The sequence below is a fragment of the Mytilus californianus genome, unplaced genomic scaffold (genome assembly GCF_021869535.1).
Source record: "Mytilus californianus isolate M0D057914Y unplaced genomic scaffold, xbMytCali1.0.p SCAF_20, whole genome shotgun sequence".
Taxonomy (NCBI): Eukaryota; Metazoa; Mollusca; class Bivalvia; order Mytilida; family Mytilidae; genus Mytilus; species Mytilus californianus.
In genome coordinates, this window is record NW_026262669.1 from 9,101,845 (window position 1) to 9,129,434 (window position 27,590).

The 27,590-nt window shown below is 35.6% G+C and overlaps 2 protein-coding genes across 3 annotated transcripts in view; one reads left to right on the forward strand and one right to left on the reverse strand.

Moving 5' to 3' along the window:
- LOC127731750 (alpha-(1,3)-fucosyltransferase 7-like) overlaps positions 1-27,590 on the forward strand; it is a 637,348-nt gene that overhangs the window by 590,980 nt on the left and 18,778 nt on the right. The window lies entirely within an intron of this gene.
- On the reverse strand, positions 7,907-27,550 carry LOC127731827 (multiple epidermal growth factor-like domains protein 11). The gene is made up of 4 exons (XM_052240667.1): positions 27,476-27,550; positions 12,645-12,810; positions 8,660-8,800; positions 7,907-8,049 (listed from the first exon to the last, which is right to left on the reverse strand). Exons 1-4 carry the CDS (start codon positions 27,548-27,550, stop codon positions 7,907-7,909), a joined length of 525 nt encoding a protein of 174 aa, XP_052096627.1.

The window sequence follows — 27,590 nt, forward strand, 5'->3', positions numbered from 1 at the left end:
TGTCTATTGTTGACGATTGTATGTTAAGACTGTATGTATAGACACCTGTCTATTGTTGACGACTGTAGGTAGAGACACCTGTCTTTTGTTGACTACTGTATATAGAGACACATGTCTATTGTTGACAACTGTATGTAGAGACACCTGTCTATTGTTGACTACTGTATGTATAGACACCTGTCTATTGTTCACTATATATAGACACCTGTCTATTGTTGACTATATGTAGAGATACCTGTCTATTGTTGACTATATATAGACACCTGTCTATTGTTGACTGTATGTAGAGATACCTGTCTATTATTGACAACTATGTAGAGACACCTGTCTTTTGTTGTTGACTATGTCGAGACACCTGTCTTTTGTTTATGACTGTATGTAGAGACACTTGTCTATTGCTGACGATTGTATGAAAAGACCATGTAGAGACACCTGTCTATTGATGACGACTGTTTGTAGAGACACCTGTCTATTGTTGAGGACTGTATGTAGTGACACATGTCTATTGTTGAGGACTGCATGTAGAGACACCTGTCTTTTGTTGACTACTGTATGTATAGACACCTGTCTATTGTTAACGACTGTATGTATAGACACCTGTCTATTGGTGACGACTGTAGGTAGAGACACCTGTCTTTTGTTGACTACTGTACATAGAGACACATGTCTATTGTTGACAACTGTATGTAGAGACACCTGTCTATTGTTGTTGACTATGTCGAGACACCTGTCTTTTGTTTATGACTGTATGTAGAGACACTTGTCTATTGCTGACGATTGTATGAAAAGACCATGTAGAGACACCTGTCTATTGTTGACGACTGTTTGTATAGACACCTGTCTATTGTTGACGACTGTATGTAGAGACACCTGTCTATTGTTGACGACTGTATGTATAGACACCAGTCTATTGTTGACGACTGTATGTATAGACACCTGTCTATTGTTGACGACTGTATGTAGAGACACCTGTCTATTGTTGACGACTGTATGTAGAGACACCTGTCTATTGTTGACGACTGTATGTAGAGACACCTGTCTATTGTTAACGACTGTATGTAGAGACACCTGTCTATTGTTGACTACTGTATGTATAGACACCTGTCTATTGTTGACTACTGTATGTAGAGACACCTGTCTATTGTTGACTATTGCATGTATAGACACCTGTCTATTGTTAACGACTGTATGTATAGACACCTGTCTATTGTTGACGACTGTATGTAGAGACACCTGTCTATTGTTGACGACTGTATGTAGAGACACCTGTCTATTGTTGACTACTGTATGTATAGACACCTGTCTATTGTTCACTATATATAGACACCTGTCTATTGTTGACTATATGTAGAGATACCTGTCTATTGTTGACTATATATAGACACCTGTCTATTGTTGACTGTATGTAGAGATACATGTCTATTATTGACAACTATGTAGAGACACCTGTCTTTTGTTGTTGACTATGTCGAGACACCTGTCTTTTGTTTAAGACTGTATGTAGAGACACTTGTCTATTGCTGACGATTGTATGAAAAGACCATGTAGAGACACCTGTCTATTGTTGACGACTGTATGTAAAGACGCCTGTCTATTTTTGACGACTGTATGTAAAGACACTTGTCTATTGTTGACGCCTGTATATATAGACACTTGTCTATTGATGACGACTGTTTGTAGAGACACCTGTCTATTGTTGAGGACTGTATGTAGTGACACATGTCTATTGTTGAGGACTGCATGTAGAGACACCTGTATATTGTTGAGGACTGTATGTAGAGACACCTGTCTATTGTTGACTACTGTATGTAGAGACACCTGTCTATTGTTGACTACTGTATGTAGAGACACCTGTCTATTGTTGACGACTGTATGCATAGACACCTGTCTATTGTTGACGACTGTATGTATAGACACCTGTCTATTGTTAACGACTGTATGTATAGACACCTGTCTATTGTTGACGACTGTATTTAGAGACACCTGTCTATTGTTGACGACTGTATGTAGAGACACCTGTCTAATGTTGACTACTGTATGTATAGACACCTGTCTATTGTTCACTATATATAGACACCTGTCTATTGTTGACTATATGTAGAGATACCTGTCTATTGTTGAATATATATAGACACCTGTCTATTGTTGACTGTATGTAGAGATACCTGTCTATTATTGACAACTATGTAGAGACACCTGTCTATTGTTCTTGACTATGTCGAGACACCTGTCTTTTGTTTATGACTGTATGTAGAGACACTTGTCTATTGCTGACGATTGTATGAAAAGACCATGTAGAGACACCTGTCTATTGTTGACGACTGTATGTAAAGACACCTGTCTATTGTTGACGACTGTATGTAGAGACACCTGTCTATTGTTGACGACTGTATGTAAAGACACCTGTCTATTGTTGACGACTGTATGTATAGACACCTGTCTATTGTTGACGACTGTATGTAGAGACACCTGTCTATTGTTAACGACTGTATGTAGAGACACCTGTCTATTGTTGACGACTGTAGGTAGAGACACCTGTCTTTTGTTGACTACTGTATATAGAGACACATGTCTATTGTTGACAACTGTATGTAGAGACACCTGTCTATTGTTGACGATTGTATGTAAAGACGCCTGTCTATTTTTGACGACTGTATGTAAAGACGCCTGTCTATTTTTGACGACTGTATGTAAAGACACTTGTCTATTGTTGACGCCTGTATATATAGACACTTGTCTATTGATGACGACTGTTTGTAGAGACACCTGTCTATTGTTGAGGACTGTATGTAGTGACACATGTCTATTGTTGAGGACTGCATGTAGATACACCTGTATATTGTTGAGGACTGTATGTAGAGACACCTGTCTATTGTTGACTACTGTATGTAGAGACACCTGTCTATTGTTGACTACTGTATGTAGAGACACCTGTCTATTGTTGACGACTGTATGCATAGACACCTGTCTATTGTTGACGACTGTATGTATAGACACCTGTCTATTGTTAACGACTGTATGTATAGACACCTGTCTATTGTTGACGACTGTATGTAGAGACACCTGTCTATTGTTGACGACTGTATGTAGAGACACCTGTCTATTGTTGACTACTGTATGTATAGACACCTGTCTATTGTTCACTATATATAGACACCTGTCTATTGTTGACTATATGTAGAGATACCTGTCTATTGTTGAATATATATAGACACCTGTCTATTGTTGACTGTATGTAGAGATACCTGTCTATTATTGACAACTATGTAGAGACACCTGTCTATTGTTCTTGACTATGTCGAGACACCTGTCTTTTGTTTATGACTGTATGTAGAGACACTTGTCTATTGCTGACGATTGTATGAAAAGACCATGTAGAGACACCTGTCTATTGTTGACGACTGTATGTAAAGACACCTGTCTATTGTTGACGACTGTATGTAGAGACACCTGTCTATTGTTGACGACTGTATGTAAAGACACCTGTCTATTGTTGACGACTGTATGTAGAGACACCTGTCTATTGTTGAGGACTGTATGTAGTGACACATGTCTATTGTTGAGGACTGCATGTAGAGACACCTGTATATTGTTGAGGACTGTTTGTAGAGACATCTGTATATTGTTGTTGACTGTATGTAGAGACACCTGTCTATTGTTGGCGACTATGTAGAGACACATGTCTATTGTTGACGACTGTATGTAGTGGCACCTGTCTATTGTTGACGACTATGTATAGACACCTGTCTATTGTTGACGATTGTATGTAAAGACTGTATGTAGAGACACCTGTCTATTGTTGACGACTGTATGTATAGACACCTGTCTATTGTTGACGACTATGTAGAGACACCTGTCTATTGTTAACAACTGCATGTAAAGACACCTGTCTATTGTTGACAACTGTATATATAGACACCTGTCTATTGTTGACTATATATAGACACCTGTCTATTGTTGACTGTATGTAGAGATACCTGTCTATTGTTGACTATATATAGACACCTGTCTATTGTTGACTGTATGTAGAGATAACTGTCTATTGTTGACAACTATGTAGAGACACCTGTCTATTGTTGTTGACTATGTAGAGACACCTGTCTTTTGTTTATGACTGTATGTAGAGACACCTGTCTATTGTTGACGATTGTATGAAAAGACCATGTAGAGACACCTGTCTATTGTTCACTATATATAGACACTTGTCTATTGTTGACTGTATGTAGAGATACCTGTCTATTGTTGACTATATATAGACACCTGTCTATTGTTGACTTTATGTAGAGATACCTGTCTATTGTTGACAACTATGTAGAGACACCTGTTTATTGTTGTTGACTATGTAGAGACACCTGTCTAGTGTTGACGACTGTATGTAAAGACACCTGTTTATTGTTGACGATTGTATGTAAAGATACCTGTCTGTTGTTGACGATTGTATGTAAAGATACCTGTCTATTGTTGACGATTGTATGTAGAGACACTTGTATATTGTTGACGATTGTATGTAGAGACACCTGTATATTGTTGACAATTGTATGTAAAGACACCTGTCTATTGTTGACGACTGTATGTAAAGACACCTGTCTATTGTTGACGACTGTATGAAAAGACACTTGTATATTGTTGACGCCTGTATATATAGACACCTGTCTATTGTTGAGGACTGTTTGTAGAGATATCTGTCTATTGTTGACGACTGTATGTAGAGACACCTGTCTATTGTTGACGACTGTATGCAGAGACACCTGTCTATTGTCGACTACTGCATGAAGAGAAACCTGTCTATTGTTGACGACTGTATGTATAGACACCTGTGTATTATTGACGACTGTATGTAGAGACACCTGTCTATTGGTGACGATTGTTTGTAGAGACACCTGTCTATTGTTGTTGACTGTATGTAGATACACCTGTCTATTGTTGACGACTATGTAGAGACACCTGTCTATTGTTGACGACTGTATATTTTGACACCTGTCTATTGTTGACGACTGTATGTAGAGACACCTGTCTATTGTTGACGAATGATTGTAGAGACACCTGTCTATTATTGTTGACTGTATGTAGAGACACCTGACTATTGTTGACGACTATGTAGAGACACATGTCTATTGTTGACGACTGTATGTAGTGACACATGTCTATTGTTGACGACTGTATGTATAGTCACCTGTCTATTGTTGATGTTGACGACTGTATGAATCACTTTAGATACCTTTGGATTATTATTGTTATGGTTTGTTGTCTCATTGAAATATATCCCACATATCTTTATCATTAGTTCAGATATTTTGTGCAATGTATTCCCCCCTAAAAACAGACTGGCTTACCCTTTATGGAGACTTTCAGTACTTTTCATGAATCTTCAATGTATTTTGCTTACTGGATACCTAATATATAATATATCCGGGATACTAAGTGCAATGCAGTGCCATAAAACATATAAGTCATGTGAAAAAAAATTAAATGGAGAATGTGACCATTGGACACAGATCAATTCCATATACCATTATAAAGGGACGTAACTCAAGATCAATTAAAGTGATGCCACCCAAATTCCAAACTTGATCTGAGTTTTATAATAAAAAGGATTGTGTATAAGTTTTATAACATTTGGTTGAGGCAAACTTAAGTTAGAGAACGGAAACCATTTTGCGATGTACATATGGAAGGACGTACAGAAAGACAAGGTTAACACTGGCGAGGGGCATAAAAATAGAGATCATTTGACTTACTTTGAGACCATGTGACTTACTCTGAGATCATGTGACTTACTTTGAGAACATGTGACTCCCATGTAACCAGGAAAACATTTACAGAAGCCATCACTTGGTCGACAGTATGCTTGGTTCTCACAGTTACATGTGGTATTGCATCCTATACCATACTTGCTCTTCGGACATTCTGTTTGATGAATAAAAAGATTATAATCACCTGGTATTCACAATGGAATATTAATAAGTTGTTTTTATGTTCATTTTTCATTAACAATGTTTATTACTTACACAGCTGATTATTAGGTAGGAGTAGGAGGGAGTGTCATCCCGAATTCCCCAAAAAATAAAGTATTCTTTCTCGAAAAAAATGAATTATCAATTTCCGAGTCCTGATAGGTGTAAATCCCTAATTACCAAGAAAATAACTTTATTGCTATAACGGACCTTATCAGTTCATACATAATCTACAATTGGTGGCAGATTTTGCACAAATGCTCAAGTTCAAAATAATTCAAGCCAAATTAACTCATGCAATATAACTGCCCTGATAGATAGCTTGTTCACTTTTATGTCATGTGACTGGTAGATTGTTGTCACTTTTATGTCATGTGACTGGTAGATTGTTGTCGCTTTTATGTCATGTAACTGGTAGATTGTTGTCGCTTTTATGTCATGTGACTGGTAGATTATTGTCATGTGACTTGTAGATTGTTGTCGCTTTTATGTCATGTGACTGGTAGATTGTTGTCACTTTTTATATGTCATGTGACTGGTAGATTGTTGTCACTTTTATGTCATGTGACTGGTAGATTGTTGTAACTTTTATGTCATGTGACTGGTAGATTGTTGTCACTTTTATGTCATGTGACTGGTAGGTTTTTGTCTCTTTTATGTCATGTGACTGGTAGATTGTTGTCACTTTTACGTTATGTGACTGGTAAATTGTTGTCACTTTTATGTCATGTTACTGGTATAGATTGTTGTCATGTGACTGGTAGATTGTTGTCGCTTTTATGTCATGTGACTAGTAAATTGTTGTCATTTTATGTCATGTGACTGGTAGATTATTGGCACTTTTATGTCATGTGACTGGCAGATTGTTGTCATGTTACTGGTATATTGTTGGCAACAACATTCCTTTGGTTCAATCTTATCAGGGGTTTTACACTTAAAACTATAGGTGAGAAACAGATTCCCCTTTTGTCATGTTCGTTAATTGACAATATTCATCCACTCTCTCAAGTCAAATATCTAATACTTAAGTCAAAGAAATGTTATAAACCATATATCTTAATTCTACTTTTTATTAATAGCAAGCTAAATTAATTTGAAAAAAGAATCAACATCAATTTCTGAAAATAAGATATTTAACATTGTCTACATAAGGCCAACTAAAATTAATTGGTAGATTTTCAGTTTGTTTTTTTTTTGTTGGGAGGACAAGTATATTTAGTACAATGGGAACATAGATGGAAACCAATTAAGTGTTGAAAAATGCTATAGGGTTTATTGTTTCTTCTAGATCTTATGCACAATTTATCAAATGCCTAAAACATGAACTGAACCAAAAGAAGTTGTTTCATGAATTTAATGAGTGGTTGGGGCTAGAGGGTCTTGGGTATTTGTCAACAAGGATAATTTTGAAAGTTTCCGAGTTATACATTGGCTGACGTTTTATATGATCCAAAACAATGTAATACATTGCACAAGTTTGTAATAGTGTCAACTTGATGTCTTTACTCCAGTCATGTTTTACATACCAATGTGTGCCATCAATCTTCCGCTTTAGATATCATCCCTGGGGATTTATGGTCAAATATTTCCTGACCATTGAAATTTGTGACGTACTTTGCTCTCTTTGACCACTAATTACCCAAATATTTCAGGCCCTTACCATAACCAATCTCTCTTACTCGGAATGTAACTTAACCATTGTAGATCGCCTTTATCATTTTGGTTAAACTTTTTGAAATAATACGAAAAACCATGTCAATATTTTGCAATAGGAAATTTTGTATAAAACGAAATTATTAGTGCGATTAACGGTAACAGTAAAAAAAATAATCCATCGGGGATGATTTTAGCATTATTGGTGTACGGTGTACGGGCGGGGATGAACATCTACCAATTGATTTTGATTGGCCTAACACACTGCCATCTCTAAACAAGAAATTGGATCTTGAAAATTAATTACCAGCAGCTTGACAGAAATCTCCTCTGAAGCCAGGTAAACAGATGCACCTCCCTAATTTATAATCACATAACCCTCCATTGTCACACTTAGGACATTTGTCTAAACACTCAATGACTGCTGTTCCTTCAGGACAAACTGAAAGTAGAAAAATGAAAGTAGTTAAATATTTGTATAACAGTCTATTATGTTGTACCTTAAGTAAAAAATGAAAGTAGTTAAAACATTTGTCTAAACAGTCAATGCCTGCTGTAGCTTTAGGACAAACTGAAAGTAGAAAATGAAAGTAGCAACTATTGAAACATTTGTTGAAAGCCAAAAATAAAGTACAGAGTGTTGTCCAGCTTTTACAATTGATGGGTGGATTTCATTCATTTGGTCAATTTTATGAATGACAGAACCAGTGACCGTTTTTTTCACCAATCAACAGGTTAGGACATATCTCCATAATAGGATATAACTTTACAAAATAATATTCTCAAATCTCTGTTGGTGAAAATAATAAAACAAAGTGCCTTCGATTTAGATTGACACCTTAAAACCTTTGAATAATTACTTTTCCAGAGTATCTGGAGAAGTTGCTAGATTGATACCTCTGGAAAAATTCATTTCCCAAAGAATGAATCTAATTGACAAAAATGTTTTCAGAATAGTATCTTACCCAAAGTTGTTGTGTGTCACTGGGTTGCTGTCTCATTGATTTTTATTTACACTTGTCTTTAATATCATTTTATATGTGACCACTTACCTTTCTGACAGGTATGTCCAGTATAACCAGGTGGACAGATAATAGCCAGGCACTGACCAGTGATGTGGTCACAGAATTGTCCTTCATCACACCATGTACATTTCTGTTGACATAAATTGCCAAAGGTCCCAGCAGGACAAACTAAAACATTTACAATGTTATTTAATTAACATGGGAGTTTCCCTTTACTTTGTAATGATACTGCTTTATCATTTTAGCTAATAGATTGATTGATTGTTGGTTGCTTAACGTCCAGTGGTTTAGCTAATAGAAAAACAAAGGATATGGGGTATCAACCCATGACACAAAATCAGTACATGCACAGCAAAAAAACACACAAAGAGTAAAGGAACAGTGGTTTTATTACTGTTCATCATCTCAAAGTCACAGTGAGGCTTTCAACAGGGAGGGAAAATCAAAGCGCGAATGCGCTGTAAAGACAGTTACCTACAGGTCTTATGATTGTACATTCCAGACTAATCATAATCATGTTTAAACATGTACCTCTTACAGTTATTCCATACACCAAATTTTTTTGACCTAATGCTGAATTACTGAGTAATTAGGGAAAAAAGACCAAAACACAAAAAAATTACATTGACAAATGAACCATGAAAATGAGGTCAAGGTCAGATGATGCCCGCTAGACCGACATGTACACCTTACAGTAATTTTATACACCAACCATAGTTAACCTATTGATCAAAGTACCTAATATAACAGACCAAAACACAAAAACTTAACATTGATCAAATGAACCATGTAAATGAGGTCAAGGTCAGATGATACCCGCCAGACCTACATGTGCACATTACAATCATTTCATACACCAAACATAGTTGACCTACACCTTATAGCACCTTCCAAAAACAGAACAAAACACAAAAACTTGACATTGACCAATGAACCAGGAAAATAAATTAATGTTTATAGCACTCAATAAACAGAAAAACAGACCAAAACACAAAAACTTATCATTGACCAACAAGCGAAAACGTAAAATCAAAAATTTATAAAAGTCGAAAGGGAGCTCATGTCAATAGATATAGTGACATTTCTGTGTCACCAGTAAAGATACATAATTAGAATAAATAGTGACATTTCTGTCTGACCAGTAAAGATACATAATTAGAATAAATAGTGACATTTCTGTCTGACCAGTAAAGAAACATAGTTAGAATAAATAGCGTCATTTCTATCTGACCAGTAAAGATACATAATTAGAATAAATAGCGACATTTCTGTATCACCAGTAAAGATACATAATTAGAATAAATACCGACATTTCTGTCTCACCAGTAAAGATGCATAGTCAGAATAAATAGTGACATTTCTGTCTGACCAGTAAAGATACATAATTAGAATAAATAGTGACATTTCTGTCTGACCAGTAACGATACATAATTAGAATAAATAGTGAGATTTCTGTATCACCAGTAAAGATACCTCGTTAGAATAAATAGCGACATTTCTGTCTCACCAGTAAAGATGCATAGTCAGAATAAATAGTGACATTTCTGTCTGACCAGTAAAGATACATAATTAGAATAAATAGTGACATTTCTGTCTCACCAGTAAAGATACATAATTAGAATAAATAGTGACATTTCTGTCTCACCAGTAAAGATACATAATTAGAATAAATAGCGACATTTCTGTCTCACCAGTAAAGATACCTCGTTAGAATAAATAGCGACATTTTTGTCTCACCAGTAAAGATACATAATTAGAATAAATAATGACATTTCTGTCTCACCAGTAAAGATACATAATTAGAATAAATAGTGACATTTCTGTCTCACCAGTAAAGATACATAATTATAATAAATAGCGACATTTCTGTCTCACCAGTAAAGATACCTCGTCAGAATAAATAGCGACATTTCTGTCTCACCAGTGAAGATACATAAATAGAATAAATAGCAACATTTCTGTGTCACCAGTAAAGATACATAGTCAGAATAAATAGTGACATTTCTGTCTGACCAGTAAAAAAACATAATTAGAATAAATAGCGACATTTCTGTCTGACCAGTAAAGATACCTAATTAGAATAAATAGTGACATTTCTGTCTCACCAGTAAAGATACATAATTAGAATAAATAGTGACATTTCTGTCTGACCAGTAAAGATACATAGTTAGAATAAATAGCGACATTTCTGTCTGAGCAGTAAAGATACTTAATAAGAATAAATAGCGACATTTCTGTCTGACCAGTAAAGATACATAATTAGAATAAATAGTGATATTTTTGTCTCACCAGTAAAGATACATAGTTAGAATAAATAGCAACATTTCTGTCTCACCAGTAAAGATACATAGTTAGAATAAATAGTGACATTTCTGTCTCACCAGTAAAGATACATAGTTAGAATGAATAGCGACATTTCTGTCTGAGCAGTAAAGGTACATATTTAGAATAAATAGCGACATTTCTGTCTCACCTGTAAAGATACATAGTTAAAATAAATAGCGACATTTCTGTCTCACCAGTAAAGATACATAGTTAGAATAAATAGTGACATTTCTGTCTCACCAGTAAAGATGCATAGTTAGAATGAATAGCGACATTTCTGTCTGAGCAGTAAAGGTACATATTTAGAATAAATAGCGACATTTCTGTCTCACCAGTAAAGATACATAGTTAAAATAAATAGCGACATTTCTGTCTCACCAGTAAAGATAGATGATTTATTTAAGTAACTTTTTTATTCTCCTTATAAGATATAACCTTAAATTATTAGAAAAAAACACTCTTGTAATCAACTTTTCTTTCTATTCATATAATTTTTACAAGCTATTCTGGGATTTAGGAAAAGTTGTCGTTTCGTGGATATTAGATTCCATGGTTTTGCCAAAGTCTATATATCAGATAAAAAATGTATGCTCTTTTGAACATTTCAATACAAGGTTTACCTATACCCAAGAAATAAACAAAAATCAATATACCTTTGGAACAATGTGATCCTATTTAGCCAGGTCGACAATGACATTCCCCTATCGCAGGGTAACATGATCCACCACAATCACAGAAACAATTTACCTTTAGAACAATGTGATCCTATATAGCCAGGTCAACAGTCACATTCCCCTGTCGCAGTGTCACATGATCCACCCTAATCACATACACAATTTACCTTTAGAACAATGAGATTCTATATAGCCAAGTCGACAATCACATCCCCCTGTCGCAGGGTAACATGATCCACCACAATCACATCAACAATTTACCTTTAGAACAATGTGATCCTTTTTAGCCAGGTCAACAATGACATTCCCCTGTCACAGGGTCACATGATCCATCACAATTACACAAACAATTTACCTTTAGAACAATGTGATCCTATATAGCCAAGTCGACAATGACATTCCCCTGTCGCAGGGTAACATGATCCACCACAATCATATAAACAATTTACCTTTAGAACAATGTAATCCTATATAGCCAGGTCGACAATGACATTCCCCTGTCGCAGGGTCACATGATCTACCCTAATCACATAAACAATTTACCTTTAGAACAATGTGATCCTATATAGCCAGGCCGACAATGACATTCCCCTGTCGCAGGGTCACATGATCCACCCTAATCACATAAACAATTTTCCTTTAGAACAATGTGATCCTATATGGCTAGGTCGACAATGACATTCCCCTGTCACAGGGTCACATGATCCACCCTACTCACATAAACAATTTACCTTTAGAACAATGTGATCATATATAGCCAGGTCGACAATGACATTCCCCTGTCGCAGGGTCACATGATCCACCCTAATCACATAAGCAATTTACCTTTAGAACAATGTGATCTTATATAGCTAGGTCGATAATGACATTCCCCTGTCGCAGGGTCACATGATCCTACACAATCACACAAACAATTTACCTTTGGAACAATGTGATCCTATATAGCCAGGTCGACAATGACATTCCCCTGTCACAGGGTCACATGATCCACAACAATCATATAAACAATTTACCTTTAGAACAATGTGATCCTATATAGCCAGGTCGACAATGACATTCCCCTGTCACAGGGTCACATGATCCATCACGATGACACAAACAATTTGCCTTTAGAACAAGTGATCCTTTATAGCCAGGTCGACAATGACATTCCCCTGTCACAGGGTCACATGATCCACCCTAATCACATAAACAATTTACCTTTTGAGCAATGTGATCCTATATAGGCAGGTCGACAATGACACTACCCTGTCGCAGGGTAACATGATCCACCACAATCACATAAACAATTTACCTTTAGAACAATGTGATCATATATAGCCAGGTCGACAATGACATTCCCCTGTCGCAGGGTCACATGATCCACCCTAATCACATAAACAATTTACCTTTAGAACAATGTGATCGGATATAGCTAGGTCGACAATGACATTCCACTGTCACAGGGTCACATGATCCACCTTACTCACATACACAATTTACCTTTAGAACAATGTGATCCTATATAGCCAGGTCGACAATGACATTCCCCTGTCACAGGGTCACACGATCCTACACAATCACAAAAACAATTTACCTTTGGAACACTGTGGTCCTATATTGCCAGGTCGACAATGACATTCCCCGTCACAGGGTCACTTGATCCATCACAATGACACAAACAATTTTCCTTTAGAACAAGTGATCCTGTAAAGCCAGGTCGACAATGACATTCCCCTGTCCCAGGGTCACATGATCCATCCTACTCACATAAACAATTTACCTTTAGAACAATGTGATCATATATAGCCAGGTCGACAATGACATTCCCCTGTCGCAGGGTCACATGATCTACCCTAATCACATAAACAATTTACCTTTAGAACAATGTGATTCTATATAGCCAGGTCGACAATGACATTCCCCTGTCGCAGGGTAACATGATCCACCCAAATCACATAAGCAATTTACCTTTAGAACAATGTGATCCTATATAGCTAGGTCGACAATGACATTCCCCTGTCACAGGGTCACATGATCCACCCTACTCACATAAACAATGTACCCTTAGAACAATGTGATCCTATATAGCCAGGTAGACAATGACATTCCCCTGTCACAGGGTCACATGATCAAACACAATCACACACACAATTTACCTTTGGAACAATGTGATCCTATTTAGCCAGGTCGACAATGACATTCCCCTGTCACAGGGTCACATGATCCATCACGATGACACAAACAATTTACCTTTAGAACAAGTGATTATTTATAGCCAGGTCGACAATGACATTCCCCTGTCACAGGGTCACATGATCCACCCTAATCACATAAACAATTTACCTTTAGAACAATGTGATCCTATATAGGCAGGTCGGCAATCACATTCCCCAGTCGCAGGGTCACATGATCAACCCTAATCACATAAAAAATTTACCTTTAGAACAATGTGATCCTATATAGGCAGGTCGACAATGACATTCCCCTGTCGCAGGGTAACATGATCCACCACAATCACATACACAATTTACCTTTAGAACAATGTGATCGGATATAGCTAGGTCGACAATGACATTCCACTGTCACAGGGTCACATGCTCCACCTTACTCACATACACAATTTACCTTTAGAACAATGTGATCTTATATAGCCAGGTCGACAATGACATTCCCCTGTCACAGGGTCACACGATCCTACACAATCACACAAACAATTTACCTTTGGAACACTGTGATCCTATATTGCCAGGTCGACAATGACATTCCCCCGTCACAGGGTCACTTGATCCATCACAATGACACAAACAATTTACCTTTAGAACAAGTGATCCTGTATAGCCAGGTCGACAATGACATTCCCCTGTCGCAGGGTCACATAATCCACCACAATCACATACCCAATTTACCTTTAGAACAATGTGATTTTATATAGCCAGGTCGACAATGACATTCCCCTGTCACAGGGTCACATGATCAAACACAATCACACACACAATTTACCTTTGGAACAATGTGATCCTATTTAGCCAGGTCGACAATGACATTCCCCTGTCACAGGGTCACATGATCTATCACGATGACACAAACAATTTACCTTTAGAACAAGTGATTATTTATAGCCAGGTCGACAATGACATTCCCCTGTCACAGGGTCACATGATCCATCACGATGACACAAACAATTTACCTTTAGAACAAGTGATTATTTATAGCCAGGTCGACAATGACATTCCCCTGTCACAGGGTCACATGATCCACCCTAATCACATAAACAATTTACCTTTTGAGCAATGTGATCCTATATAGCCAGGTCGGCAATCACATTCCCCAGTCGCAGGGTCACATGATCAACCCTAATCACATAAAAAATTTACCTTTAGAACAATGTGATCCTATATAGGCAGGTCGACAATGACATTCCCCTGTCGCAGGGTAACATGATCCACCACAATCACATACACAATTTACCTTTAGAACAATGTGATCGGATATAGCTAGGTCGACAATGACATTCCACTGTCACAGGGTCACATGCTCCACCTTACTCACATACACAATTTACCTTTAGAACAATGTGATCTTATATAGCCAGGTCGACAATGACATTCCCCTGTCACAGGGTCACACGATCCTACACAATCACACAAACAATTTACCTTTGGAACACTGTGATCCTATATTGCCAGGTCGACAATGACATTCCCCCGTCACAGGGTCACTTGATCCATCACAATGACACAAACAATTTACCTTTAGAACAAGTGATCCTGTATAGCCAGGTCGACAATGACATTCCCCTGTCGCAGGGTCACATAATCCACCACAATCACATACCCAATTTACCTTTAGAGCAATGTGATCATATATAGCCAGGTCGACAATCACATTCCCCTGTCGCAGGGTCACATGATCCACCCTCATCACATACACAATTTACCTTTAGAACAATGTGATTTTATATAGCCAGGTCGACAATGACATTCCCCTGTCGCAGGGTAACAAGATCCACCACAATCACATAAACAATTTACCTTTAGAACAATGTGATCCTATATAGCCAGGTCAACAATGACTTTCCCCTGTCACAGAGTCATATGATCCATCATAATCACACAAACAATTTACCTTTGGAACAATGTGATCCTATATAGCCAGGTCGACAATGACATTCCCCTGTCGCAGGGTCACATGATCCACCTTATTCCAATAAATAATTGACCTTTAGAACAATGTGATCCTATATAGACAGGTCGACAATGACAATCCCCTGTCGCAGGGTCACATAATCCACCACAATCACATACACAATTTACCTTTAGAACAATGTGATCCTATATAGCCAGGTCGACAATCACATTCCCCTGTCGCAGGGTCACATGATCCACCCTAATCACATACACAATTTACCTTTAGAACAATGTGATTTTATATAGCCAGGTCGACAATGACATTCCCCTGTCGCAGGGTAACAAGATCCACCACAATCACATAAACAATTTACCTTTAGAACAATGTGATCCTATATAGCCAGGTCAACAATGACTTTCCCCTGTCACAGAGTCACATGATCCATCATTATCACACAAACAATTTATCTTTGGAACAATGGGATTCTATATAGCCAGGTCGACAATGACATTCCACTGTCACAGGGTCACATGATCCACCTTACTCACATAAACAATTTACCTTTAGAATAATGTGATCCTATATAGCCAGGTCGACAATGACATTCCCCTGTCGCAGGGTCACATGATCCATCCTAATCACATAAACAATTAACATTTAGAGCAATGTGATCCTATATAGCTAGGTCGGCAATCACATTCCCCTGTCACAGGGTCACATGATCCACCCGAATCCAATAAACAATTGACCTTTAGAACAATGTGATCCTATATAGCCAGGTCGACAATGATATTCCCCTGTCGCAGGGTCACATGATCCACCACAATCACATAAACAATTTATCTTTAGAACAATGTGATCCTATATAGCCAGGTCGACAATCACATTCCCCTGTCGCAGGGTAACAAGATCCACCACAATCACATAACCAATTTACCTTTAGAACAATGTGATCCTATATAGCCAGGTCAACAATGATATTCCCCTGTCACAGAGTCACATGATCCATCACAATCACACAAACAATTTACTTTTGGAACAATGTGATCCTATATAGCCAAGTCGACAATGACATTCCCCTGTCGCAGGGTAACATGATCCACCACAATCACATAAACAATTTACCTTTGGAACAATTTGATCATATATAGCCAGGTCGACAATGACTTTCCCCTGTCGCAGGGTCACATGATCAACCCTAATCACATAAACAACTTACTTTTAGAACAATGTGATCCTATATAGCCAGGTCGACAATGACATTCCACTGTCGCAGGGTAACATGCTCCATCACAATCATATAAACAATTTACCTTTAGAACAATGTAATCCTATATTGCCAGGTCGACAATGACATTCCCCTGTCGCTGGGTAACATGATCCACCCGAATCACATAAACAATTTACCTTTAGAACAATGTGATCCTATATAGCCAGGTCGACAATGACATTCCCCTGTCACAGGGTCAAATGATCCTACACAATCACACAAACAATTTACCTTTGGAACAATGTGATCCTATATAGCCAGGTCGACAATGACATTCCCCTGTCGCGAGGTAGCATGATCCACCCTAATCACATGGACAATTTACCTTCATAACAATGTGATCCTATATAACCAGGTCGACAATGACATTCCCTTGTCGCAGGATTACACGATCCATCAATTCCAGAATCACAAAAGCCGAAGTTATTAAGATGAATATTGTGGAAGAATTGGTTAAATTATTTATCTCAGCTATTTCTCAAGTATCAAATAATGTTTGTACCGTTATGTTTCCGCTATCCAATCCTACAATTTTCAAAAGTTATTTCTAATGTATTTTCAATTGCTTTAAAATATGTATCCTTTTTTTAAAGATTCAATGTCTGAGATTATGCACATACGCTGTCCCATGTTAGGGGAGGGTTTTTTTTGCCAGGTAACATGTTAAACACGCCACTTTTTGCATGTACCAGTGCATAGTAAGGACCCAGTAACAGTCCATAGTAGGGACCCAGTAACAGTCTATAGTAAGTACCCAGTAACAGTCCATAGTAAGGACCCAGTAATTTGGTGGTTGTTGATTGTTGCTGTATATCATAATTATTTTCCATAATTATTTTGTACATAAATCAGGCTGCTAGTTTTATTTCGGGACCTTTTATAGTTTACTATGCAGTATAGGTTTTGCTCATTGTTGCAGGCTGTATTATCATACCGAATCTATCGTAATTGATTTCTGTAAATGTCTCCGATTTCACTGGGTATGTATCAAAAGCACTAATTATTACTGGTTGTTTTATATGTCTGTTTCACAGACTACCTTTATTTTCTTCTGTTTGATGGCTAGTGGTTAAAATATTGGCCTTTTGAGGCTGAAATTTTATGCCAGTTTTCAAAAGTATAGTGAATGAACTTTGCATCAGACCATACTGTCTACATAAATAGTTGAAAGCAATAGTCTTGTTACATCCAGGCTCCATGTTTTATCATATCTAAGAAAAGATTTGAACAAAAAGAAGCATATCTCCATCTCCCATATCATTTATATATTTTTTAATATGCAAATGTGGGGAACGGCCTACATTGACAACCTGTTTTTTTAAGCTTGACATTGTTGAAGACCATTTTATCCACATGTGTTATGCTATTTGAAACTAAAATTTCAATTAAAAGTACATTTATAACATGTACAAGGTTTATTTATAACGTAACAACTTCAGAAAATTGTGGTTAGTGAAAAATATTACATTTCATATAAGGCTTCACTTCATTTGAAAACCTCTATTTTTTGGCACAGGCTCATATAAAATTAACTTCTGGCCATTTTTTATAAGTCTGATACATGATGTATGCTATCTGTTGCTTTAGATAGGTGATAACTTATACATAGAGACATTAAAAAGTGCAAGTGTTTGTATCTTTTGGTGTTTAAAAGCTCAAATTTGATAGTTGAAATTGTTCTAATTCAACGCCACAATTCAGCACCAATAGTTCAGATATAAAAATTGCCACATTTTTTATAATTGATATTATATGGCTTTGAAACTTTGTTAACTGTTTGATAATACACTAAGCTTAAATCATGCCAAGTTTCATGAGAATTGTTCAAGTTTTATACCCCTAATAGGCTCAAAACCACAATTAATGACCCCGCTTTTCGTTGTCCGTATAGTTCCTTTTAATTAGAGTGTATTTTTTCTTATTTTTTTTGTTCTTTCCCTTCCTCACTCGTTTCTTAGTTTTTTTTTTTTGGGCGGAAATGAAAGAAGAGAGGTGAAATAAACTTTTGGATGTTGTATTTTAAATGACTTTGATATGGAAAGATTGATTAGGCCAGGTGCAAATAGGTCATATTTACAGTTTTCGGAACATCTCTTGACTTGTCATTAGGGATATGGATGTGTTTTGGCTAAATTTGTAAGAGTGATTGGAACAATCTTTCTGAATGTTGGATATATTTTTGGACTAGTACTGTACTGTACACACACAAAATATTGGACAAAAATGATCGGTGCATTTTTTTTAATGAGACAAAACGTTATAAAGAACTAATAGAGGAATTTAATTGTGGTCTGTGGCCTAAAGTAAGAGACCAATTTCATTGAGCCGCAACTCCTCTGAAACCATACAAAAGCGGAAATATTTTTGATATGACGTATAAATGTAGTGTTTTGTGCTTCCTAAATTTATCTTTTAAACAATCTTTTTTTCCACAGAAAACGCCAATTTTTGAGAAAATATCCAAATTCGGAGACCGTTAACGATCCGTGTCTTATACGCTTTCGCGCATGCTCAGTCGACGTACTGCCCGCGAAATCCAAGTGAACACTTCGTCATTATACAGGATTGACACTACTAAATTCATTCATTGTCACATTATTTCCGGTTGTAGTATTTTAATCAGTTTTACTTTATAAGATAACAATACAAATACTAAAAATCCGGACTTAAAATAAAGGCTTAGGTACAGTTTCTAGTTTGTTAGCATGGTTAGCCGGCACGACGTAAAAACGGCAAATCAAAGAGTTAAACTTTATATATAACCATAAACTTTATATATAACTAATATAGGACAATGATGTTGATTAAAAATTACACCACTCCAGACCCCTTCGGTTTTCCAAACAATTAATATTACAAATAATTAATAAGTTCCAGGTCGACGGGTTCGAACAGAAAGATTTTGAAAGCAGAGAAAACCGTGCTTCTTATAATCAACATGACTTTATCATGACAATACCAATACTTAAAATCCAGATTAAAAATAAGGCATACTTTAATTCAGTCACGGACCCACGATGTCGCGGGTGTGGTCTAGTATCTATTAAAAGAAAAAGGGTTATTCAGCACTAAACATTGAATTTTATAAGTTAATTAAAGTTGAAGACAGTTTTACATCGAAGGACATTCGTTTTTTTCAATTTTTCGATATGGTTACTAAAAATTTGCCATAGGTTATGCCAGCATTGCTGATTTGAATTTTGAGCAGGTGTGAAACAAATCCAGGGAATTTTCTTATGACACACATACTAAATATCTTAAAGTAAGAGAATTGGTGTATTCCCCAATGTATAGTATAAATTTTGATGACAATAAGTACCAATGAGATGAATTAAAAATGATTAGTGGATTAATGTACCCATAATATAACCAAATGTAATATACAATAGATATAATACTGTACTCATCAATCAATGGTTGTTTTCATGATGGCCTTGTTATATGTCCAATGTCTGTTATAATGGTCGAGGATGCCTGTAATGACACGAGGAAACGCCATTATAACAGACCGAGGCATACAAAATACAAGATATCATTCCGGATTTAAAAACTCAAAATTAAATAAATTTGATACACATCATTAAATGTATTATGTAAATATCAATTTGACAAGTGGGTCAAATAAGATAAGTCATGATTCTTGGGAACTTTCAATTTCTTGATGTTTCTCTTCCCCTGAAATGTATTTGAATTGATAACAACTGAAAATCCGTAATAGCCCTAACATTTCATAATGGCCCTATTTTTTTTTTCATAATGGCCCTATTTTTGTAATGGCCCTGTTTATTCATAATAGCTATGTTTATTCATAATGGCCCGGATTAATGCCCTGTTAGCCTGTAATGGACCAGTTTTGCTTTTATTAATAAAGGAACAGTTTCATACATAATGCACTTAACTGGTTAATGATATAAAAATTATGCCATGATACATATAGTACAAACAATCGAACCTTATCGACTTTGTCCATTAAGATACGATCATGTACCGCCATTGCAATATAGCAAAAGCAACGTTATTCACATTTTCTTTTTAGTTCTCAACTTCTTGAATGAAATAGATTGTTAATTGTTTCAGTATATTAACCATCAACATAATCTATGATACAGTAAAGTTTCCCTTTTCTACCGTTTAAATCAAATGTCTATTTATATCCCTTTTGCAATTCTAAATGTCGTTTCAACTGATAATACATATAATGAAAATAATACTTAGATTGTGTATGAAATTTTCAAGACTATAATTGAAGCAGTTATGTTCTGCCATTGGAATGATATTTTACGAAGTATCTATCGATAGTCTATGAATACGGCGGAACATGATGTATCCTAGGTCTCCCTTTGCATTTTACTTTTCAAATTAAGTTGATTTATTAGAATTTACAAACTTAATATTATCGCCTTTTTTTTCATTTAAATAAAAGTGTACAAACTGTGAACAAACTGCAATAATGATAAAATACTAATAATGAGGTCACATATTGATTGACATATGTATTATACAATAACCAATAACATTAAAACATAAATCTTTGAATATTGTTTTATTGGTATAATATTGATTTTGTTATCAGTAGATTAAAACCATTCTAAATATTACAATTATGTCGATACCTATTTTTTGGCATTGCACAAGGTCATGTTTTTTCTCTGACGTCTTTACACTAAATTCCCTCGATGTTGGATGTATACTGATTGATATTTTAGTCTTAAATCCATGTTTTGTTTTAATAGTTGTTATTGGCTTTGAACTAGCTGTTAGTAACTGCGAGTACTCTCAGATCTGTACTTAACTGTCTTTTTTATTGTTAGGGATGAGGGATAGATATATACCTGCCACGTCCTGTCTATGTTTTTGTTTGATGTTTTTTCTGTGTATCGATCTGATGAGTTAAGCCTTTTTCAGCTGATTTTTATAGTTTGTTCTTATGTTGTGCTGTTACATTACTGTCCCAGGTTAGGCTCACGAAGATGTCAACCCCGCCACATTCTTTATGTGCCTGTCCCAAGTCAGGAGCCGTGTAGTTCAGTGGTTGTCGTTGGTTCACGTCTGTCATATTTGTTTTTCGTAAATTCTTTTGTTATGAATTAAGCCGTTAGTTTTCTCGATTGAATTGTTTCATATATTTCATGTCGGTGCCTTTTATAACCGACTATACGGTATGGTTTTTTCTCATTGTTGAAGGCCGTATGGTTGCCTATATTTGCATACATCCACTTTATTTGAACTTTCGTGGATAGTTGTCTCATTGGCAATCATATATACCACATCTCCTTTTTTATAGAGCAATCAATACCCATGGCAGCCATATGTATTTGGCTTATGAGACAGATGGCATAAAATATATACAATACGCGTACATGGATAAGTGTTGTTTTAATGACATTTTATAGGTCACATTGCAACAATTTATTTAAGTTTGTATGTTTTGTTCATAGTATTCCTTTGATACCGAAAGCCTCATTTTAGTTGATCTGGCCAATTAGGGCCATATCAGAACAATAATTGAATTACTTTGCGTCTGTCATAGGTTGTCATTAACATTTTCCATTTCAAATTTTCCTTTAACACTATTGGGCCAATTTACACTTAATTTGAGACAATTCATGTTAAAAGACAGAAAAGACACCAAGTGGGCAAGATAGTGTCATTAGTATTTGTTGGGAATTAATTGTCGATCCAGCAATCAAAATGGCTGACATGACGTAAGCATTTAGAACGTAACGGTAAACTGAAAGTTATTTTCTATCAACTAGAATTCTATTAAAGATAAAAGAAATCTGACAAGGACAGAGCAGTTCCGAATGTCAGAACTAACAACGCTCTATGTTTACCCTAAAAGGCATTTATCAAGCAATATAACAATTATAAGAAGATGTAGTAGGACTGCCAATGACAACTTTCCACCAGTATTGACCATTGCCACATGACGTAGATGTAAGCGCTAATATGTCACTGTATTCATCAACAATGAATAAAATACATCCCGTAGAGATAGCTTTAAACGGCCTCGACACGAACAAATGCATAACAATTGAACCAAAAATACCAACGGTCTGATTTCTGTACAAAACAAAAACGAAAATCAAATATGTTAAATAGCAACAAACGACAACCACAAAATCACAGGCTCCTGACTTTGGACAGACACATAAGAATGTGGCGGAGTTAAACATGTTTTCTAACGCGCAACCTTCCTCTAAACCTGGAACAGTTGTGTTTCAGCAAAACATGAGAACAAACTATAAAAACCAGTCGGGGAAAGGGTTGACTCATCAAATCGACACGCCAATAAGAATCAAACGAAAGCTAAAAAAAAGGAAAAAAAAAAAAAAAGAAAATACCGATCTAACAGTACTCGTAGTTACATTATAGAAAATTTAGTTCTCATAAAAATAACTAGTATATATCTCTTACACCTATTATGCACCAGATATGTAATGAATTTATGTTCTTTGATTGACAGATTGATTGATTGAACGTCCAGGGGCAATTATTTCGTGTATATTTGAGGACAAGAATTTGTTAACAATTAACAAGAAAAGGTATAGGTTCTGCAAAGTAAGTCAACCGATATGAGTTTGAAATTTGGACTTTCACTAGAAAATAAGTATGATAGCAGAAATTTCGCTTTGCAATAAGAAAACAACGGACCCCTCAAAGAGTTGTTGCAAATGTTCTTCAACGCGCAGAGACCATGAAACCTTCCCTACATGAGTCATCGGATATAACACCCCCATTCTAACCGGACGCGACTGAGTATATAATACATCCTGCAAAGCAAATTGGGCGCCCCACTTAAGCAAAGGTATTATTGAAGGACGGGAGAAGTCCGGGTGAAACCGTTTTTCTATACCCATTCAAAGCTTGGGTTATTTGTACTTTGAAGTCGAGCATATAAACTAACTGGAAATTAACAAAAACATAATAATGTTAATACTAAAATGTAGTACGCTATTGTCTTATTTCTCTTAAATTGTCATGAATACTGAAATCATGTTCTGTAGGCTACACTTTTATTTAAAGTGCAACGATTTCATTAAAAGTGTAACGAATGCCTGTAAATTTTAAATTATTTCTAATTTAATGATCGGATATCAACCAAGTTAAAAAAAAGCTTCATCATCGTACTTGCATGTTAATGTAAAAATGATGTCTACTACGGGGGTCCCTCTATTACCACGTGTGTATTGTTTTAATGAAAGACAAATTATATTTAATTGTTTAATATTATTTTGCTTAAACACGTATGAACAAAAGGTGATTTTGGATAAACGCCAATGAGACACAAACCAACGACACATTAACTAAAAGACATCTAGAAGGCAACACAAGTCTTAAAACAAAAACACTCGTGTCTATATTGTCAAGCTCTACATCTCTCTGAGTATAACCTTTTTAAATTTGTAACATCTGAAGCGCTTAACTTCAATGACCTTCATCAGAAACGCTCAAACCCAGAACTTGGAAAGTAAAGTACAATGTGTAAATATACTTTAATACGCCCGGAGCTTTGTGACCAAAAGGAACATACAAAAAAAGGTCATAAAAGTTCAACTATGCCTAAGGGAGTTGGAACCTTAGTTTTTTTTGTTTTTTTTTTTAATAATTTCAAAATTTACCAACGGCAAATTTTAGAAAAGTATGCTATAAACCATGTCATTACCGAAGCACATACTTGGTATATTGGTACTCTCGGGGCATATAACAGTTCAAGTCAGTGATACCTACCAAGTGTTAGTAAATGAAAAACACTTTTTTATCTTGTTGGTGCTTCGGAAGTGCTTTCTGGATTTACCTTCACCAGGATCGCTCCAACCCAAAATATGAAAGCCCCGGATGTATAAGTACTTGAAAACACGAGGAGCTGTGAATTAGAAAATAAACAGAAATTATCAAAAGTTTGTCAAAATACATATTCTCTAAATAAAAAAAAAAAACATGTGATTGATATGAGTTAGTCACTGGACTTATTTTTATTGTTCGTTCTTTTATAGATATTTTTTTTCCATTGGTCAAGATTAGATGGATCGATGGTTGTGATCTGAAAAAAAAACTAGATCGACCCCGCCACATATGATTATGCCAAGCAAACTTGTGAAGTTGTTAACTTTTCTACATATCTTAATGCATCACGGTCATTTAGAAATTTTGTGTTTATGGCAAGTCTTTGAAAGTTTGAAAGTCTCTGTTAAATATATTCACTTTTCTAGACTGGAGTCGATTTGTACCTTGCCATTAAGACACTTATCCAGTAATTAAAGATTGAATATTGACCTGCGGATACCTTATGGTTTTATGATGGTTAATCTCACTTGAACGATGATTTAATTTGTGTTCAAACAAATTAAAAAAGAAAGTTTTATATATAAGTTATAGAAGCATACTTTAGTTGAGAAGTTGATAAAACGTAACTGCTTGCATGCAGCCAGTTGGTATCTTACTGATACATTAGTAGTCCGCCTATGTTGAGCGTTTCAGTACTGTCATGAAAATAATAAACTTTGTAAAGCTTGTGTTATATAAACCTTTTATGCCTTAGATCAAAGCTAAATTTCAGAAAGGTAAAAAAAGTAGAACTGAGTTTTAAACTTTTTCTGACAATGAATGAATATACGAACTCTTTTAAAAGGGTTCTCGGCCCGCCTTATATTTCGACTTTGATACAATGTCAGAGTATCATTTTTTGTTTTATCATTTTTGGTTACTCTGTGTCCTAAACCCTCGGATAAAGTGCAAAGTCAATGAAGCACGAATCATGTTATGAAGGCCATACATGTATCAACATGCATTTATTTAATGGTGATATAAAAAACGGGAGTGTAAAAAATTCAAACTGAATGTACAGTTTATAAGTTTTCCTATAATACTGATTTCGGTGTGGAATCATATTTATGGGTTAATCTTCTTGTCTAAAAGCTAAAAAAACGTTTTCATTAGGTAAAGTACAATTACATGATTCATAAAAAAAAGAAAAAAAGCCAAATAAATATTTAGGCCCGACCATTCGTTTATTAAGAGGGGGCTGGTTATATTTGGGACAAACATTTTTTGCCAACTTTTATAAAGAACACACCTGTTTTCAATAACACACATGAACAAGCTTTTTTTTTAATCAATGTTCTTATTTTTAATATAATCAATCTATATTGTTTGAAATTCACGTCTGAATAATGTTTTTTTTTTTTTTAGAAACATCATGTTTCCCTTAAAAGATGAGAAGATGGTACCTAAAGCAGTATTTTAAATGCGTACATATTAATTACAATAAACTCCTTTATCGGTGTAGCAAAATACTTCAGAATGATGTCGACCACTGTCAGATTAATTAACAATTACAGCGGAAACTAGAGGATGGAATGTATAAATGTGGGAGAGATGATAAAACAACGACCTTCCCTGTATCAAATAGCCGTGAGAAATGCATTATCAGCAATTACAGTATATTTGTTTATGTATAGCTTACATTTATATTTCCCGCTTCTTTCGCTCTCATCTTTCAACTATTTTTTACACCGTCTAACTAATGATGTTAGTTGGTTCAAAACATGAAAACTTATAGGTTTACAGTTGTATTTCCCGCTCCTCTATTAGTCTCACAATACAAACTAGTGTCTGTATCCGAGAAGATAATTTGGAGAAAAATTCGTTTTATTGTTAAACATATGGGTTTTACACAAGACTTTGTACTGGAAAATAACATCTTGTAGATATATCTAATTTCCTGAATTTGCTTTTTAATTCATTATTATTACAATCATATTATTATAACACATGCATTTCTTATGCAGTGTTTATTTACAAATTTGTTTAAGGTGACTTCTCATACAGATGCAGGGTGCTATAGCATATTATAAATATTCTTTGAAAAATGTTCATTAAAATTTGAATAAAATGAGATGTGGGTATACATCGATGAGACAGCAACCTAACGATATAAAAAAGTTTGAACTTTTACTATTTGTTTTTCAACAAATGGTGCTATGAGTGAAAACACCAAACGGTGGAATTTATATATAACTACTTAATATAGTTTTTTTTTTACATTGCAGTATTCAAAGAAATAAAATGAATTTGTTATCATGACTATGTCAAAAAAAAAATCTTTAATTTCTATTACCTAAACATCTAAAAACTACGGAGAATTGGGGTTTACAGACACTTGACTTTATGTCTACAGCGCTCGACTTTACATTTCGAGCACCATACTTACATTTCGAGCGCTAGACTTTACAGTTAGAGCGCTAGACTTTACATCCCCAGCGCTAGACTTTATATCCAGCACTATACTTTATATCCAGCACTAGACTTTACATTTGCAGCGCTGGAGTTTACATCTTTAACGCTGAACTTTATCTCGACCGCTTGACTCTGTACAATCTACAGCGCTCAATTGTATATCTAGTGCTGTACTTTCCATCTCCAGCGCTAGATTTTTGATATATATACAGTGCTAAACTTTACATTTGTAGAATTTAGAGCTTCAGCTCTGTACTTTATATCTTTAGCGCTGGACTTAACATCCTCAGCGCTGGACATTACGTGACATATTCATCGTTGATCTCAACATCTTTAAAGC